A 16067-nucleotide genomic window follows, 5' to 3' on the forward strand; every position below is an offset into this window, starting at 1 on the left:
GTTATTCTTTCGGCAAAATATCACATCCACTGTTCCAAGTGGAAAAATAAGACACCATCATTTCCTTGTTTTATTCATGAATTTAAATTCTATTTTTCAGCACTGTAGAAACTGACAGATTGAAAAATGAAAAAAAAAAAAAAAAAGACTTCCACTAGAACCAAACTAGGAGGAATGGTCCTCCGGGCTGCCGTAGCAGTGACGTCAGCGTATGCTACGTCACAGTGGCAGTGAGAAGATGGCTACGGAACCAAATAAGACGGAGATCCTGACCATCGTCAAGAGATTGAGATCTGTGCCCACCAACAAGGTAACACACCGTGGCGACGTGGCCCAGTTAGCGTCTGTTTTTGCGGCACTTGTCGGCTCCGATGTGATTCAGGAGCAGTTAACAAACCGGGGATACATTTCCTGGTCCAGGCCCGGCTTCTTCACGGTCCCGGGGAAGCTAATGAAGGCTAACAGGATTCTTATACCTCTGCGTCTGCAGTACGCGTTCGGCAGTTGCGTACGTAGTCCCTGGACGCAGAGGCTCTGCGGAAGCTACGCGGAGCCTCTGCGTAACTTCGTCGGAGCTAACGGGAGCTAGCCTCCCGGTTAACGCGGTGACATGTAAAGGCCACGTAAACGGTTTGAGTCCGCAGGAGTCGACTGAACGGAACGACGGGCTGTCTTCATTTAAACTTCACCTATATCGTTGAAACGCAACATTTTCATCACCATAACACTAATGTCTCGTCAGTCGACTCTTTATCGAACCATATGTTCGCAATTGACGTGTGTGTGTGACACTCAGTGGACTGAAAGTGAAATGTTTACACCTTCTGACTCCAGAATACATCATTAGTCAATAAGACTTAAATCAACATGTTGACTACTTGTTTATCACCACGTTGTCTAGAAGCGGTGTCACCTTGTAAGCTGACTCATTTAGAGCCAGTATGATAATAAGCTAATATACATTAACTTTGTTTTATTACACAGTCCATACAAATAATAATAATCATAATAAAAAAACAATTATTACTCATATTAGAGTAGGACCATGTTTCTTTATATGTTTTGCTTGGATGTCAAAAAAATGGACTTGCAAGATCTGTGTCTGCAGTCCATAGAGGTTGTGGCGTCCCTCAGGGTTCAGTATGAGGCCCCCTGCTGTTTAAAGTCACCACCCACTGGATACACAACAGCCCATTTACATGACAACGATTTCAAGTGAAAACACAAAACTTGTGCTGTGTTTCTGGGTCCCTCTTTACCTGACAACGTGTGGTCAGAGCACAATTGGTGGAGCATTTTTTTGAAAATGCACCGGTTGCATTATTGTGGAAATGTGCAATTACGAGACTTTCTGGAAATCCCAGGGTTCGGTCCCGAGTGGACGGCACACAAACGACGTAATGTTCAATGTGTCTGCAGTCTCTATGGAAACGTAAACGTGGAACTTTTCTGAAACGAAAACGAGAGCCTGAATTTTCACTTTTATGCAAATGACACTCAAATTTGTTTCGGTCTTTAAAACCTAACTAAATGTTGTCTTAATCCTTTGGGGTTTTGTCTTGATCTAATATAAAGTTTGTTTTATTAGTCAGCCTGTGACTGACCTGTACCGGCAATACAACAGAGCTTTATTCACGATGATGATGATGATGATGATGATGTTGACTGAACTTTCTGTTTACTGCTCAGTCTACATCTGTACTTTCATTTGGAGTCTTGAACTTCGGGACATGACTTTTGATAAACTCTTAGCTATGGGGCGCATCTGTCTCCTAGCAACAGCGGTGCCACGCTCACAATACAGACATCTAAAAACACTGCTTGAAGCCATTGTACTTTGAAACTGAGTCAATATTAACATGAAGTGAAATCGAAATTCAATAACTATGTCTGACGGTGACAGTACGGACTGATTCTGTTGTTGTTGTTTTGTTTTGTCGTTTTTGTCAGGCATGTTTCGACTGTGCTGCCAAGAACCCGAGCTGGGCCAGCATCTCGTACGGAGTGTTCCTCTGCATCGACTGCTCGGGTATCCACCGCTCGCTGGGAGTTCACCTCAGCTTCATCAGGTCAGGGTCAGGGTGAAAGTTTAGAACGGACATTGATCGGTAGCAGCCACACAGAGCGTGTGTGTGTGTGTGTGTGTGTGTGTGTGTGTGGGGGGGGGGGGTGCACTCAGGTGTTTAAACCACATTTATACAACATTTCAATTGGAAACTTTCGGACCACGATGCAGTGGTGTGATGAGCCACTGAAAATGTATCTTTTTCAAAAACGGCTACCAAAGTGGAACTTTTTTGAAAACCTCCCATCTCCATGGAAACGGGGGGGGGGGGATATATGCATCTTTCCCAACTTGTTTTCATCACAAAAACAAACTACAGCACCAACGAGTGATCTGGCATGCTAACTACTATTTTTTTTTTTTTTTTTTTTTATGTTTCTGCCGTTTCCATTCAAACGGACATCGTTTCCAGAATGCTGCCATTTAAACGTGAAACTTATCTGGAAAAAAACCTCAAAAACAATGTGGTTTTGTTTTTCTTGGTCAGTTTGTGTTTAGTCCGTTTTTGGTTTTTTTACCCCCTGAACTTGACGTGATGTCCCCCCCCCCCCCCCCCCCTCAGATCCACTGAGTTAGACTCCAACTGGAACTGGTTCCAGCTACGATGTATGCAGGTCGGAGGCAACGCCAACGCAGTGAGTATCATGTTCCACCTCCTTAGGGAGGGGGTTTTTATTTTTATTTTTATTTTTTTCCCCTCGTTCCATGTGTTCTGACACGGGAATGCGATTCCCTCCCCTGCCTGCAGACGGCGTTCTTTCGTCAGCACGGCTGCTCCACAAACGACTCCAACGCGAAATACAACAGCCGCGCGGCACAGATGTACCGGGAGAAGGTCCGGCAGCAGGCCAACGCCGCCCTGTCCAAATACGGCACTGACGTGAGTAGTTACTGCACGTGAAAAGTAACTAGCAACAAGTGGGAGGACATACTTAATTAGTACCTTCTTCACTCGCTACTGAAAGTGTGATTACAAGTATTAATTAAACTAAATACGATGATATGAAAGTAATTCTATATATTATTATTATTGGGACATTATCAAATCAATCAAAATCATATCAAATTTCATTTGTATAGCCCTTTACAATAACCCAGTGTTTCCCAAAGTGCTTTACAACAAAGCTATAAAAACAATACATTAAGAAATTAATACAAGAATAATGCATAAAAACAATAAATAAAACACAGGTGCTGACTGTGGGAGGTGCGACAGTGCTGCAGGTTGGTGGAAGCCTTCCAGAAATTCATAAAAACAGAGCATACAGGATATGAAGTAAATTACTATCGAGATCTAAAACCTTTCCACTTTAATGTTTTCTTTTCCTCTTTTTAAACACGAGTTCATTGATCATGTAAGAGGAGTTTTCATAGTCGGAACAAGGAGTGAAAATGTCCACTGGTCTGTAAACTGCTTCTTCAAATCTCAGTTTGCGCGAGGAGAAAGTAAGAAAAAAAAGGATTTCAGTCACAATGAGACTCGAGTAGAAAAACCAACCTGGACGTGACTTCAGAGGAAGATTATCACGTATGGGCGAGAAGCGGTCAGAGTACAGAGTTCACGGGGTGTTACTGTAATCTCAGCCTGCCAGCGCCGTCAGAGCGTCACTCATCCCCCTCCCCCCACCCCACCCTTCCGTTTGCAGCTGTGGATCGACTCGCCTGCAGGGGGCGCTCCGACCACGCCCTCCGGGAAGAAAGAGGCCGACTTCTTCGAAGAGAACATTCAGGTTGGTGGGCGTTCAGCGACTTCTTCCATCACATCGCTATTGAATGGAAACTTTTGGCGACGTGCTCGTACCGCGTTGCGCTAGAACAACGCAACTTTTTGGCGTTACCGGGGAGATTGTGTTAGCGCCCGTTTACACAACATTTTCAAGTGGAAACGGAAAACTTTCGGAGTGTTTTGGGCGCCTGTGTAATAAAAGACAACGGTGCTCGGAACCACTGAAAACACAACTTTAAAAAAAAAACGCTAAAATGGGCTAAATTAAAGTTTTTGAAAATAATCCATCTCCACGTAAATGGTGGGATATGTAGCCTTTTGGAGAACGCTTGGGCTCCGTCTCCATGGAAACGGGTGAAACAAAAGTTTTTTTTAAAATAATTTGTTTCCGGGGAAACGATGGAAAGTGAAACTTCTGAAAACGCTCGTCCCCGTGGAATCCGGGGGACGTGCAACTTTTTGAAAACACCGGAGTTCCGTTTTCGTGTAGACAGCGAAAACGCCCCTCCGCCTGCACACGTGTGTGTGGTTTTATGAGAAAAGCTAACAACACCACCAGCAGACAGTTTCTGCCGTTTCCGTGGAAACTGACAACGTTCCCATGTAAACGTGAAGCTTTTCTGAAACGAAAATGCAAAAACGACACGTTTCCACTTGAGACGTTGTCGCGTAAAGTTTTCAGACTGAGCTGAACCGAGTCTTCCGTGTTCTATATGTAATTTATTTTTTTCAGCCTGTGAACGACTGGAGCATAATGCCGGCGCCAGAACCCGAGCAGAACGCACAGCTGAACGACGCCACGGCGAAAGGTCGGCCATCTTTACACATTTCCTGTTGAAACACTTCAGAAACAAATACATTTTTATGTCGCCGACTATAATGTCACTGAATGTTTATGTTATTTGAATTGTGTATTTGTGTTGCATCTCAGTAGCCATTGCTCTGCAGTCATTAAAACACGGTAATTAAAATAGAGAGAATCATGAATCAGTGTTTCGTGTCACCGGGTACTTAGTTTCTTCTGTGGTTGACATTATCAGACATACGAGTCCAAGGACCAATCCCAATTCAATTTTGTACCCCTACCCCTTAGCCCTCGGCCTCTGCCTTCCCCTCCGAAACAAGGGCAAAGGCAAAGGGCTAAAAGTTTCAGCCCTTAGATTTGGGCCCCCCCTCTCCCTCTGCTCACCCCCCCTCCCCCTCCCCCTCTCGCTCCGTCTCACAGTTATGACATCATAACCCGGCGCCGTTATATCAGCAGAGCTGAGCCACGGATGTTTGTTGATTTTCCAGCAGGAGCGTCGTCACGCCGTCCCAAATTCAACGTGTTGCAGTCGCTTGGCTGCTCTGTTTCGTTTTTCTGCCTTTCCCACATCAAGGAGAAGAAATAGACGGAGACGTGGATTACTTCAGTTTTTTGCGGCGTATTTGGACTTCAGAAATATTTCCTCATTCACCATGTGAAAGCGGAGGAGCTTCCTTGTTTGCTCGGGGGTCCCTGTTTTCAAAACACCCATATTGGAAGACTTTGGAACTATACAGTGTAATAATAAAATGGTCTCTACCAAACAAATACATACGGAAGCTACATACGGCAGCGCTACTGCCGTTCTTACTAGAATAAAACACAACAGGTTTATATAACTTTAGAAGCGTATATATGTGAAATGCGAGTCCTTCGGCGCCATGTCCTCCTACCCCTTTGTTTAAAGTGTGCATCTGTAAATGTTTCTTTTAGAGGGGTGAACAGCCCTTCCCCTCACCTCTCAGACTCTCGTGAACGCACATTTCAAAGGGGTAGGGGTAAGATAAAGGGCTAAGGGGTAGAATTGGGACACAGCCCAAATCCTTGTGTCCGGAGGCAGACTTTGTGACTTTGGCGTGTTTCCACAGAGTCGGAGGAGGGCCCGAGCATCGACGGTCTGAGCACGTCACCCAAAGCCTCCCTCGGTGAGTCGGCGGCCTCTTCTCCGAATCGTTTCCAGTCGCAGTGTTACGTCATCGGGTGTCGGCATTCGTCCACACAGACCTGAAGTCTGCAAGTTAAGATTTCGTCGTAATGGAACATTTAAAACCTCCTCAAAACAGGATGTGAGGAATCAGAGACTTTAATCTCTAAACACCACAACCACACTAAATTAACTGTTGCTCTGGAGGATTACAAACTACCTGCCCTCGAGCTGTAAGACAAGTCGCTATGACTGGTGATCTCCTGTACATGTTTGATTCGAGTGTGTGACGATCTCTCTGCTGTGTGTGTGTGTGTGTGTAGAGGACTCCATGCGTTTGTCGTCTCCGGACAGACGGACGTCTGCAGGTGATCCGCTGCCATTTGCGGCTCCTCGGGCATGAGTGTGACGCTCAGCTGGCTCCTCTACCGCTCGTCGTTGTTTTGTTTTTTTTGTTGTTGTTTTTTTAGCTTTTCGTTTCAGTTTCGCATCTGAAAATGATGTCGGTTTCCATGCCGGGCCACTAGATGGTGCTGCTGTTTGTTTTTGGAATGAAACCACACACGTAAATATAAATAAATATTCACGATGGGCGATCACAGACGTCCAGATTGGATTGTTATGATGGTGACTATTGACTGTAAAATAGTCCCAGGAGAATCTGGAGGAAACTTTTTTTTTTTAATATATTGCCAATCTACTGAGCATGTGCAGAACTAGCTACTACGACTGTATGACCAGTAACAGTGTTTCAGAAAAGTTGTGTTTTCTATGGAAGTAAAACTGTGCCATCAGATTCTGAATTCGAATTTCTAACTCAGAATTTTTTTTACCATCGAAATCAGACTTTGAATTTTAAAAGCTGTCAAATTTCAAGTACGTATCTTTTTTTTTGCTTCTGATTTTTTTTTTCAACATCTAAAAATATTCAGTGTGTTAAAAATTCAATGTGTCTAAAAATTCAGCTGCAAAAAAAAAATTCTGATTAAGATTCTGAATTCGAATTTCTAACTCAGAATTTTTTTACCATTGAAATCAGACTTTGAAAAAACTTTTTTTTTTTTGCAGCTGAATTTTTAGACACATTGAATTTTTACACACTGAATATTTTTAGATGTTGAAAAAAAAATCAGAAGCAAAAAAGATACGTACTTGATATTTGACAGCTTATAAAATTCAAAGTCTGATTTTGATGGTAAAAAAAATTCAGAGTTAGAAATTCGAATTCAGAATCTGACGGCACAGTTTTACTTCCATAGTTTTCCAACTGAGACGGAGTCGTGCCGTTTTCAAAAAGTTGCGTTTTCGATCGTTTATATGGAGACAGAGTTGTTTTTTTTTTTTAGTTTTTAAAAAAAATGGTATTTTCACCGGCTCTGAGCCACGTTGTTGTGTAAACAGACACTCAAAACGTTAAGAGTTTTCTGTTTTCACTTGTATTTAAGGTTTGCACTTTCTATAAACATGGGCCTCGATTAACTGTAACCCGCAGCTTGAGAGCGACAAATCCCACAAAATTGAAAATCATAGAAACAATTCTTTCGCCTTTTTTAATGTTAAGTTTGACAATCTGGATCCACGCGGACAATTCAGATTAGTTCTGAAGCTCTTGGACTCGCGCTGTGCCGCTTAACGACTGGCTGGTTTGCGCTTACGTAACAACTGGAATCCTCCTCTGCTGGTTTAACGAAGACGCTTAAAGTTCCACTCTCCTCTCTGTGTCGCAGACGTGAAGCCGTCCATCATCGGCAAGAAGAAGCCCATGACCGCCAAGAAAGGGGTGAGTGGGGTGAACCTGGCTTCTTTTAACGCCGCGAGTCGCGTTTTTCGGTGACGCCGAGCGCCGCCGCCGCCGTCACGTCCAAAAAGAAGTGACGTCCCCTTGTTGTGGTCTGCCGCAGCTGGGGGCCAAGAAAGGCCTGGGAGCGCAGAAGGTGAGCAGCCAGAGCTTCTCCGAGGTGGAGAAGCAGGCGCATGTGGCGGAGAAGCTGAGGGAGGAGCAGGTGGCCGAGGCCAAGAAGCAAGCCGAGGAGTCCATGTGAGGTCCCAACACACACACACACACACACACGCACACACACACACAGTTTGAGCTTGGAGGGTGACGGAGGTGTCGGTGTGTGTCTCTGCCGCAGCGTGGCCTCCATGCGTCTCGCCTACAAAGAGCTGGAGATGGACAGAAAGATGGAGGAGAAGAAGATCCAGACCCTGGAGGGGAAGAAGAGGGAGCAGGCGGAGCGGCTCGGCATGGGCTTCGGCAACAGGAGGTGAGCCGGGCGTCCCCCCCCCCCCCCCCCCGTTATGTAAAGTTTTTTTTACCCGACCTATGCTGGTCAGAAATGGGCGTCGGCGAGGATTCCTCCTCCTCTGACATCAACAGAGCACGACTGGAATGTGCACATTATTTATAATCTGACTGCCTGAGGGCAGAGACAAGAGACACTGACATCCTTTAACCCTCTCTGTCTCTCCGTCTCTCTCTCTCTCTGTCTCTCTCTCTGTGTCTCTCACTCTCTCTGTCTCTCTGTCTCTCTCTCTGTGTCTCTCACTCTCTCTCTCTCTCTCTCGCTGCCTCTCTCTCTGTGTATCTGTCTCTCTCACTCTCTGTCTGTCTCTCTCTCTCTCTCTCTGTCTGTGTGTCTCTCTCTCTCTCTGTGTCTCTCTGTATCTCTCACTCTCTCTCTCTCTCGCTGCCTCTCTCTCTGTGTATCTGTCTCTCTCACTCTCTGTCTGTCTGTCTCTCTCTCTCTCTCTGTCTCTGTCTCTCTCTCTCTCTCTCTCTCTCAGTGTGGTGTCTCACTCCGTCATGTCAGAGATGCAGGTGATTGAACAGGAAACCCCGGTTGGAGTCAAGTCGTCTTCTCGCTCTAAACTTGACATGTTTGATGAGCCGGGCTTCACCTCTGGACCCCCGAAGTACGACACACAGACACACACACACACACACACACACACACACACACACACACACACACACACACACACACACACACACACACACACACACACACAGTCTGACCCCCCCTCTGTGCCCTCAGATATAAGGACAACCCCTTCACTGTGGGGGACAGCTTCGGGTCCCGGTGGGACACTGAGGGAGGAGGAGCCTCCTTCACCTCCTCCTGGACTCTGGAGAAGGAGGAGCCTAAAGAGGAGGTCACCATCTCCAGCATCCAGCCAATCGGAGAGAGGTCAGTGTGTGACTGTCTGACTCCCCCCTCCCCCCTCCTCCTCCTCCCCCTGACCCTCTCCTCCTCCTCCTCCTCCTCCCCCAGACTCCCCAGCAGGAGAAAAGCGGAGGCGTCGTCTCCCGTGTCGGAGTCCAGCGAGGCGCGGCAGAAGTTCGCCAACGCCAAGGCGATCTCGTCGGACATGTTCTTCGGCCGGGAGAGCAGCGCTGAGGTGAGGGGGGGGGGCGCAGGGGGCGTAGAGGCCCAACGTCCGCGGGGAGGTGCGGCGGCGGTTCTCCTGCGGGGAGTGTGACGGGTGTTTCTCCTCCCCAGTACGACGCGAAGACCCGTCTGGAGAGTCTCTCTGGGAACAGCTCCATCAGCTCCGCAGACCTGTTCGGAGACGGCGAGAACAAAGGTATGGACACGACACGGCGTGGACGAAAAGACACAATGTGGACACGTTGTAACCAACATGAACACTCCTCCTCCTCCTCCTCCTCCTCCCCCTCCAGGCCGGGCCTCGGGCCTGGACAGCGTCCTCCCCTCTGGTCCGGACATCGCTCAGTTCAAACAGGGTGTGAAGACGGTGGCGGGGAAGATGGCGGTCCTTGCTAATGGCGTGATGAACACCATCCAGGTGAGCGGCAGTTCGATTCCCCCCCCCGGCGGTCCGCTGCACCACACACACACACACACACACACACACACACACACACACACACACACACACACACACACACACACACACACACACACACACACACACTCAGGCTTCTGTTGTGTCTCCTCAGGACCGGTACGGCTCGTACTGAGCGGCGCCCCCTGGTGGAGAGGACCCGTTACTGCCGTGTGTGGGCGGAGCCAGAGCCTGCGGGGGCGGGGCCACGGGCTGCATGGAACCCGTTCCTCGCCCTCCCGGGAGTGAGACAGTATTCCCCTCTCTCTCTCTCGCTCTCGCTCTCGCTCTCGCTCTCGCTCTCTCTCTCTCTCTCTCGTCATCCAGACTTTCTTTTCCGTAACTCTTCTGTCCAGACATTTTCAAAGTGACGTCAGAGGGGTAAAAAGAAAGAAAGGGGAAAAAAAATTCAGTTTGATTCTCTTCAAACCAGAGTGTCTGTCTTCATTCACTCTTTCATTCGTGATAAAGAAGTGCAGTTTCTATATTTTTAGCTTTGATTTCAGAGAAGACTCCATGTGCGAGAGCGACCTCCGCTCCTCGCCCGGGTTTTCCAGATTCCACGACTGATTACTGACGGTCTGAGACGGATTCTGATCCTCTGTGTGGATCCTGTAAAAATAAAGGTGTTTTCTTTCTTCTCCGCAACCAAAAAAAGGTTTTTACAAACATATCTGTGACACGTTTCATGTCACAGATACGTTTCTAAAAACCGAAGTGCCTGGAGAAAGGTACTCACTTTCGGCCCTATTTCCACAAAGTTTCAAGTCTTTTTTTTTTTTCGTTTCGAAAACGTTTCACGTGTACATGGCAATGTTCTGAAAACCATTTTGCAGTGGCAGAAACACCAGCGTGCAGAGAGCAATAACAATGGGAGTACATGAACATTCCTATGGAGAGACAACAAAGTTGGGACTGTTGTTACGGTGACAGTGTTTTAGAAAAGTTGTAGGGTTTTGTTCCCCCCCCCCCCCCCCCGTTTCCATGGAGTTGGATCGTTTTCCTCGAAGTCGGAGCGTTTTCAAAAAGTTTTAATTTTCCCGTTTCCATGGAGTTGAAGTGCCGTTGTCGGGTAAACGAAGCCCCAAAAAGGTTTCTGTTTTCACCTGAAGGCGTTGTATATAAACGGGATCAGCGGTAATCTGCACTTCCTCCTCCGGGGGGCGATAAATCCCGCCAACTTGGAAAAAGGTGGCAACTGTTTTTAACCATTATTTTTTTTTTCGCGTTAATTTTCACGTTCTGGATCCACACAGACGATTCTGACTCCCGAAACCTCGTCATGCTGTTCAAACTATGCACCACCACTGTAACACACACCCCCCCCCCCCAACTCCTCCCCCATCCCATCGACAGTCTGCCTCCACTTCAGGTCTTCAGTTTACACTCATCAGCTGGGTTCCTCCCACTAACTCACTCAGTATTTTCAAAGTAAAACACACTCAACAGTTTGTCCAAGGCAGACTCCAGCCCCCCCCCCCCCCCCCCCCCTCCCCCCACCCCTTTCTTCCACTCCCCCTCCAAACAGGAACATGAGAGCTGAAACGATGAATCTATTTATTTGTAGTCTACGAAAACAAACCAGTCTGCTAATAAAGATTACAAAAAAAAAAATGCTGAAAACCGGAATGTTTCCTCACTGACTCCAACTTCCTGTTGTCTTTCACTTCACCTGACCACTTTTTTGTCCTTATGTTCATTTTCTTCACCTTTTCATTCCTTGACGAAAGTATAAATTCTAACTAGAGGCACCTTTGCGGCTCATGCATTAGTTTTTATTTAGTTATAGTTCAGTCCGAACACATCGTCATGAAAAGTATGACAGTTTTTCAATCAATGAAACTTTCACATTAAAAGAAGAGCTTCTCTGCTGGTTTATATGCTTTAAATTTGTGGTAAACTTTAATTTCTTAATACCAGATGTTCTGCTCATGAACGGAAACCAAACGGACAAGCTTCGTTTATGTTGAATAAATCACTTTATTATTCATATTGACAATAAATCAGCAAAAATTTACATTTCAGTCGATTTTTCTAGTGAAATCTGGAAGAAAAAAAAGCGACCAATCTGTGATTTTAGGAAAAAAAAGTGTCAGTTTAAGCTTTAAAACCTTCAGGACCCCCCCCCCCCCCCCCCCCCCCAAATGATGTCTGATGTCCCCACAAGGAGTCCCCGGACTACAGGTTGGAAACCATGCACCTAAATGAACTGAAAACATTGAATCAAAAAAAGTGTCTTAAAAAGTACATTTTCCTCAAATTTCGGCCTGATGATAAAAAAAAAAAAGGATTCACATTAAAAAGTCTTCACACTGCGATCCGAGGCCCCCCACTGGGACCACCAGGGGGCAGGAGACCTGATGACATGTCACACAGTTTGGATCAATCGCATTAGCATCGGGTTTTATTTTTTTACAAAACATTTCCCGTCTCCGAGACGGCGCAGAAACTAAGCTGGATTTTTCCTCTCCAACCTTTCTTCAGTTCAGTCTGGCTTTTGTTTTTTTTCCCTTTTTTCACCCGTCTTGCCACAGCGCCCCCCGCAGGACACTGCCGCTTCTCCATTTTTCTCCGTTCAACCCCAACTATAGAAATAAATCTTCTGCCAAGTGGGCAGGTATTCCATCAGAGGACCTGGAGAGAGAGAGAGGGAGAGATAGAGGAGGGGATTACACTGTGAAATTGACTGTAAAATCCAGATTAAAACAAAATCTGAGCCAAAAATTTTTTTCTTAATAAAAATAAGCTACAGTTAATAGTAGAAACCGGGCATGTTTCTCTCTCAAAAAATAAATAGCATTAAAAGCTGTTATTTTTAAAGCGATCCAGCTGATTTTTTTCTCTTAATTCATTGTTTTTGGTTTCATCAATTTGATTTTAACCTTCAAAATGAGATGGAAGCTGGAAAAAAAAACATGGGAAACTGTTTTCTGAGCTCAAACTAAACTCTAAATAAAAACTTTTCACCACATCAGCCACATTAAGGACACCACCGGCACCATCTTGTGGTGATGCCACATCACTACACCCCTTCAGTTAAGAAAACGTATTTTATAAGATTAAGAACAAAGATGTCTCAGGCTTCATGAGGTGCAGTGGACGGTTTGGAAGAGACTCACGGGCCACCAGTCCGATTCCCGGGATGTTATCGGAGAGGATTCGCAGCAGGAGGAGGATCTTCTCCCTGCGGACGGGGCAGAGCGTCAAGAGAACTGTCCCTCCTACTGGACTGTCCGTGAGGCGTTCAGGGACTCACTGTGAATACGTGTCGTAGAAGGGCGAGCGCAGCAGGTAGTACAGCAGGAGGAAGGTCCGCCTCTTCATCTCCGCACGCTCCCACCGCCTCTCGAACCGAGTGTCACTGAGCATCGCCAGGCTGCAGGAGACGGACAGAGTGAGACACCACTGCTGCAGGAGACGGACAGAGTGAGACATCGCTGCTGCAAGAGACAGACAGAGTGAGACATTGCTGCTGCAGGAGACAGAGTGAGACATCGCTGCTGCAGGAGACGGACAGAGCGAGACATCGCTGCTGCAGGAGACAGACAGAGTGAGACATCCCTGCTGCAAGAGACGGACAGAGTGAGACATCGCTGCTGCAGGAGACAGACAGAGTGAGACATCGCTGCTGTGTCTGCACATCTGCAAAAAGTCTCAGAACGTCAGAGAAAGACGTTCCTTCAGAGTAAGACTCTCTTTGTCGCGTACGATAATATTTTAGAGTTTGGTGGCGAGGAGGCGTCGTCTCCTCGTCTCCTCGTCTCCTGGTCGTCATGATCTTGTGGACCTCACCTGGACAGTTCCAGGACTCCGGAGACGAGCCAGGGTTTCCACGACTGTTTCCCACAGAGACCGAGACAGAGCACTGCAGGTCGGAAGTGAACATGTAAGGAAAACACACACACACATACACACACACACACAGCCTTGTGTCCCATTGTCACGGCGACGGGAGGATACGGTGGACCAGTGGACGGCTGATGTAGACCGACTCTGCAAGCGTCTCCTGCAGACCGAGCGGCGTGGGCTTGACGTTCATCTCCTCCTCAGCGCTCCTCCTCCTCCTCCTCCTGCTCCTCTGAGGAGGAGGAGCAGCTCCCCACAGACGGGCCTGCAGGGACGAACCTGCGGAGGACACACCGGCGAAATGAGGACTCGGTGGACACACGAGGAGGGCTTTTCACCTCGAGTGGAGACACAGGTCCCCCCCCCCCCCACCCCCCGGGACCCCTGAGACTGACCCCAAGGGACCAGGTCTTACCTTGGCCCAGCACCCGGACCACCCGGCCTGACCTCTGACCCACGAAGCAGTCCTCCTCGTCCTCCTGGCCGGCTGCTTGTTCTGTGGTGGACAGAGAGAGGAGTCAGTGGGAGTGTGAAGCCCACCCCCCAACTCCACCCCCTCCCCCACAATACACACAGTGAAACACACACCTTCAGACACGCACTGCGCTTCTCGGTCCAGAGGCACGATGGGAGGACTGGTCTGGATCCCGCGGCGGTACCACAGAAGAAGAACGAGCCGGAACACCGCCCTGGACGATGGAGGGTTCAGTCCGAGAGCGTGCGTTTGAGTGTGTGTGTGTGTGTGTGTGTGTGTGTGTACATACTTGATGATGTGGATGAGTGTGATGACCACCCAGCGGCCTGCTTCCCCCCACAGCCGGCAGGCGCCGACCTCCAGGAAGACTTCCACGTACTCCAGGACGGAGAGCCAGGTGAGCAGCTTCTGCTGGGACAGCGACTGACCGGGGGGGGGGGGGGGGATCACAGCAGGGGGTCACAGTTAACTTTATAGTAGGTTGTTTGAAATGGTTAGCTCCCTCTTTCCTGTTTACTGTAACATTAGCATTAGCATTAGCGCAATCATCACGAGCACCATACCAACGCTCGGAAAACCACAGAGCGAAAATCTGACTTTCGGGAACCCGTTTACACGATGACGTTTCACGCGGGACGACGGATGGGAAATCAGCCTTGTGCTAAATCCGGCGTATTTTATGGTGACCTCGTGAAGAGACGGCGTGTTCATTAGTATGCACCGTACCATTAAAGTAAACATAAGACACGAAATGAAAACGCATCATTTTGGCATTTTTCATTTCAGAAACGTTTCACATTTACAACATTTTAAAAACGACGTCTCAAAACAACGCTCTGGAGGCAAACGTTGTTCTTATTGTCCGCCTGCCGCTCACCTCCGGTAGGGAACATCGGAGTCCTTTGCGAAGAATGCTGTCGTTAAACAGCACCAGCAGGTTGGATGCAGAGTACACTGAAGATTAAAAAAAAGAAAATAAAGAAATTAAACTCCAGAAAGTATCCTAACAGCAGCAGGACTAAAGCTGCCGACTCCGCTTTTTACCAGAACCGACAAAACAAACTGTGCTTTATAGATTATTTTACTGGTTCAGTGTCAATAAATTAAATATCTTCAGTCTTTCTTCTTGCGTGAGGATCAGATGAGACACTAACAAAGTGACAGTCACATAAAAACATTTTAAAAAAAAGGACAAAGCAAAAACAGCACAACTTCAAACACTTTTATTCAACAACAAAAATAGCAATCAACATATTAATGAATGAAAAAGATATTTCATGAGATTATGAGCGTCTTGAATGAACGTTTTACTCACCGAGTTCAGAGAGTTCGTGTGAATCTGCAAACCGACCTGAAAGAAGAAAACATTTGGAGTTGCTTTTTTATTTTTTAACTAAATCCACTTAAAATTTATTTTTTGATTAAAAACTATAATACTATACATATTACTCCATTACAATTTTTTTTTTTAATCCCCCATGAAAGCATTTTACAATATAGTAAAATGTACATTACCAAATAAAACTATGATTTAAACAAGGAAAAGAAAATACTCTACAGTTAGATGTGTTTATTCAAACCACCAGAAACCTTCAACCTGCTGAACGATTTGATGTTTTATGTGGAACGTCTGACGTTTTAATTTGCAGTTCAGCTGCCGAAAATTCTCACCTGAGCAGAAAGTATGAGTAGTAAAAATAAAAGTAGTTTTGAAACCTCATGTATGTCATTGTTTTGATTTCTATAATGTACCCCGTGGGACGTCACAAGCCATGTCCAAGCATGATGATTTATGTGAACAGTATCATTTATTTCTGCTCCCCTCCAGCAGGTAGTTACAGGTAGTTGGATGGTAGTTACAGGTAGTTGGATGGTAGTTACAGGTAGTTGTGGTTAGTTACAGGGTTGTTTACCTGCTAGTAGATATGACAGGGTTCTGACGGTGCTCTCCAGCTGCGCCGCGGAGGACGGATTCCTCCTCACATAGTCCCTGTAACGCTCGTAAACTCGGCCCGCTCTGTCCACGTACTCTTTCAGGTGGTCCATGTCTGCACAGAAACCCCACAGTGCACCTAAAACCGTTTTTTATTTCTTCCGGTTTTAACTCGCAGCGTGGTCCGGTGCTGTTTACCGCCCCCACTGCCTCCTCTTGCTCCC

The 16067-nt window shown here is 46.8% G+C and overlaps 2 protein-coding genes across 3 annotated transcripts; one reads left to right on the forward strand and one right to left on the reverse strand.

The window, feature by feature from the left end:
• The first annotated feature begins 219 nt into the window (after positions 1-219).
• Positions 220-11168, forward strand: arfgap2 (ADP-ribosylation factor GTPase activating protein 2). 2 transcript variants are annotated; one of them, XM_080500888.1, is made up of 17 exons: positions 220-310; positions 1951-2069; positions 2628-2700; positions 2814-2945; positions 3712-3795; positions 4525-4600; positions 5685-5741; positions 6064-6108; positions 7468-7520; positions 7642-7778; positions 7876-8007; positions 8528-8656; positions 8779-8931; positions 9016-9142; positions 9244-9328; positions 9426-9550; positions 9705-11168. In XM_080500888.1, the coding sequence occupies exons 1-17, from the start codon at positions 239-241 to the stop codon at positions 9723-9725; spliced, it is 1620 nt and encodes a 539-aa protein (XP_080357014.1). In that variant the 5' UTR covers positions 220-238; the 3' UTR covers positions 9726-11168. The 2 variants fall into 2 exon arrangements, with proteins under 2 accessions (XP_080357014.1, XP_080357015.1); XM_080500889.1 differs by lacking the exon at positions 6064-6108.
• A 578-nt stretch (positions 11169-11746) lies between these two features.
• On the reverse strand, positions 11747-16039 carry pex16 (peroxisomal biogenesis factor 16). Its single transcript, XM_080501115.1, has 11 exons — positions 15824-16039; positions 15226-15261; positions 14788-14864; positions 14200-14333; positions 14024-14124; positions 13851-13931; positions 13550-13714; positions 13382-13454; positions 12846-12965; positions 12709-12773; positions 11747-12223 (listed from the first exon to the last, which is right to left on the reverse strand). Exons 1-11 carry the CDS (start codon positions 15954-15956, stop codon positions 12165-12167), a joined length of 1044 nt encoding a protein of 347 aa, XP_080357241.1. The 5' UTR covers positions 15957-16039; the 3' UTR covers positions 11747-12164.
• Positions 16040-16067: the final 28 nt, after the last annotated feature.

This window comes from Blennius ocellaris (genome assembly GCF_963422515.1).
Source record: "Blennius ocellaris genome assembly, chromosome: 1".
NCBI classification, from domain to species: domain Eukaryota; kingdom Metazoa; phylum Chordata; class Actinopteri; order Blenniiformes; family Blenniidae; genus Blennius; species Blennius ocellaris.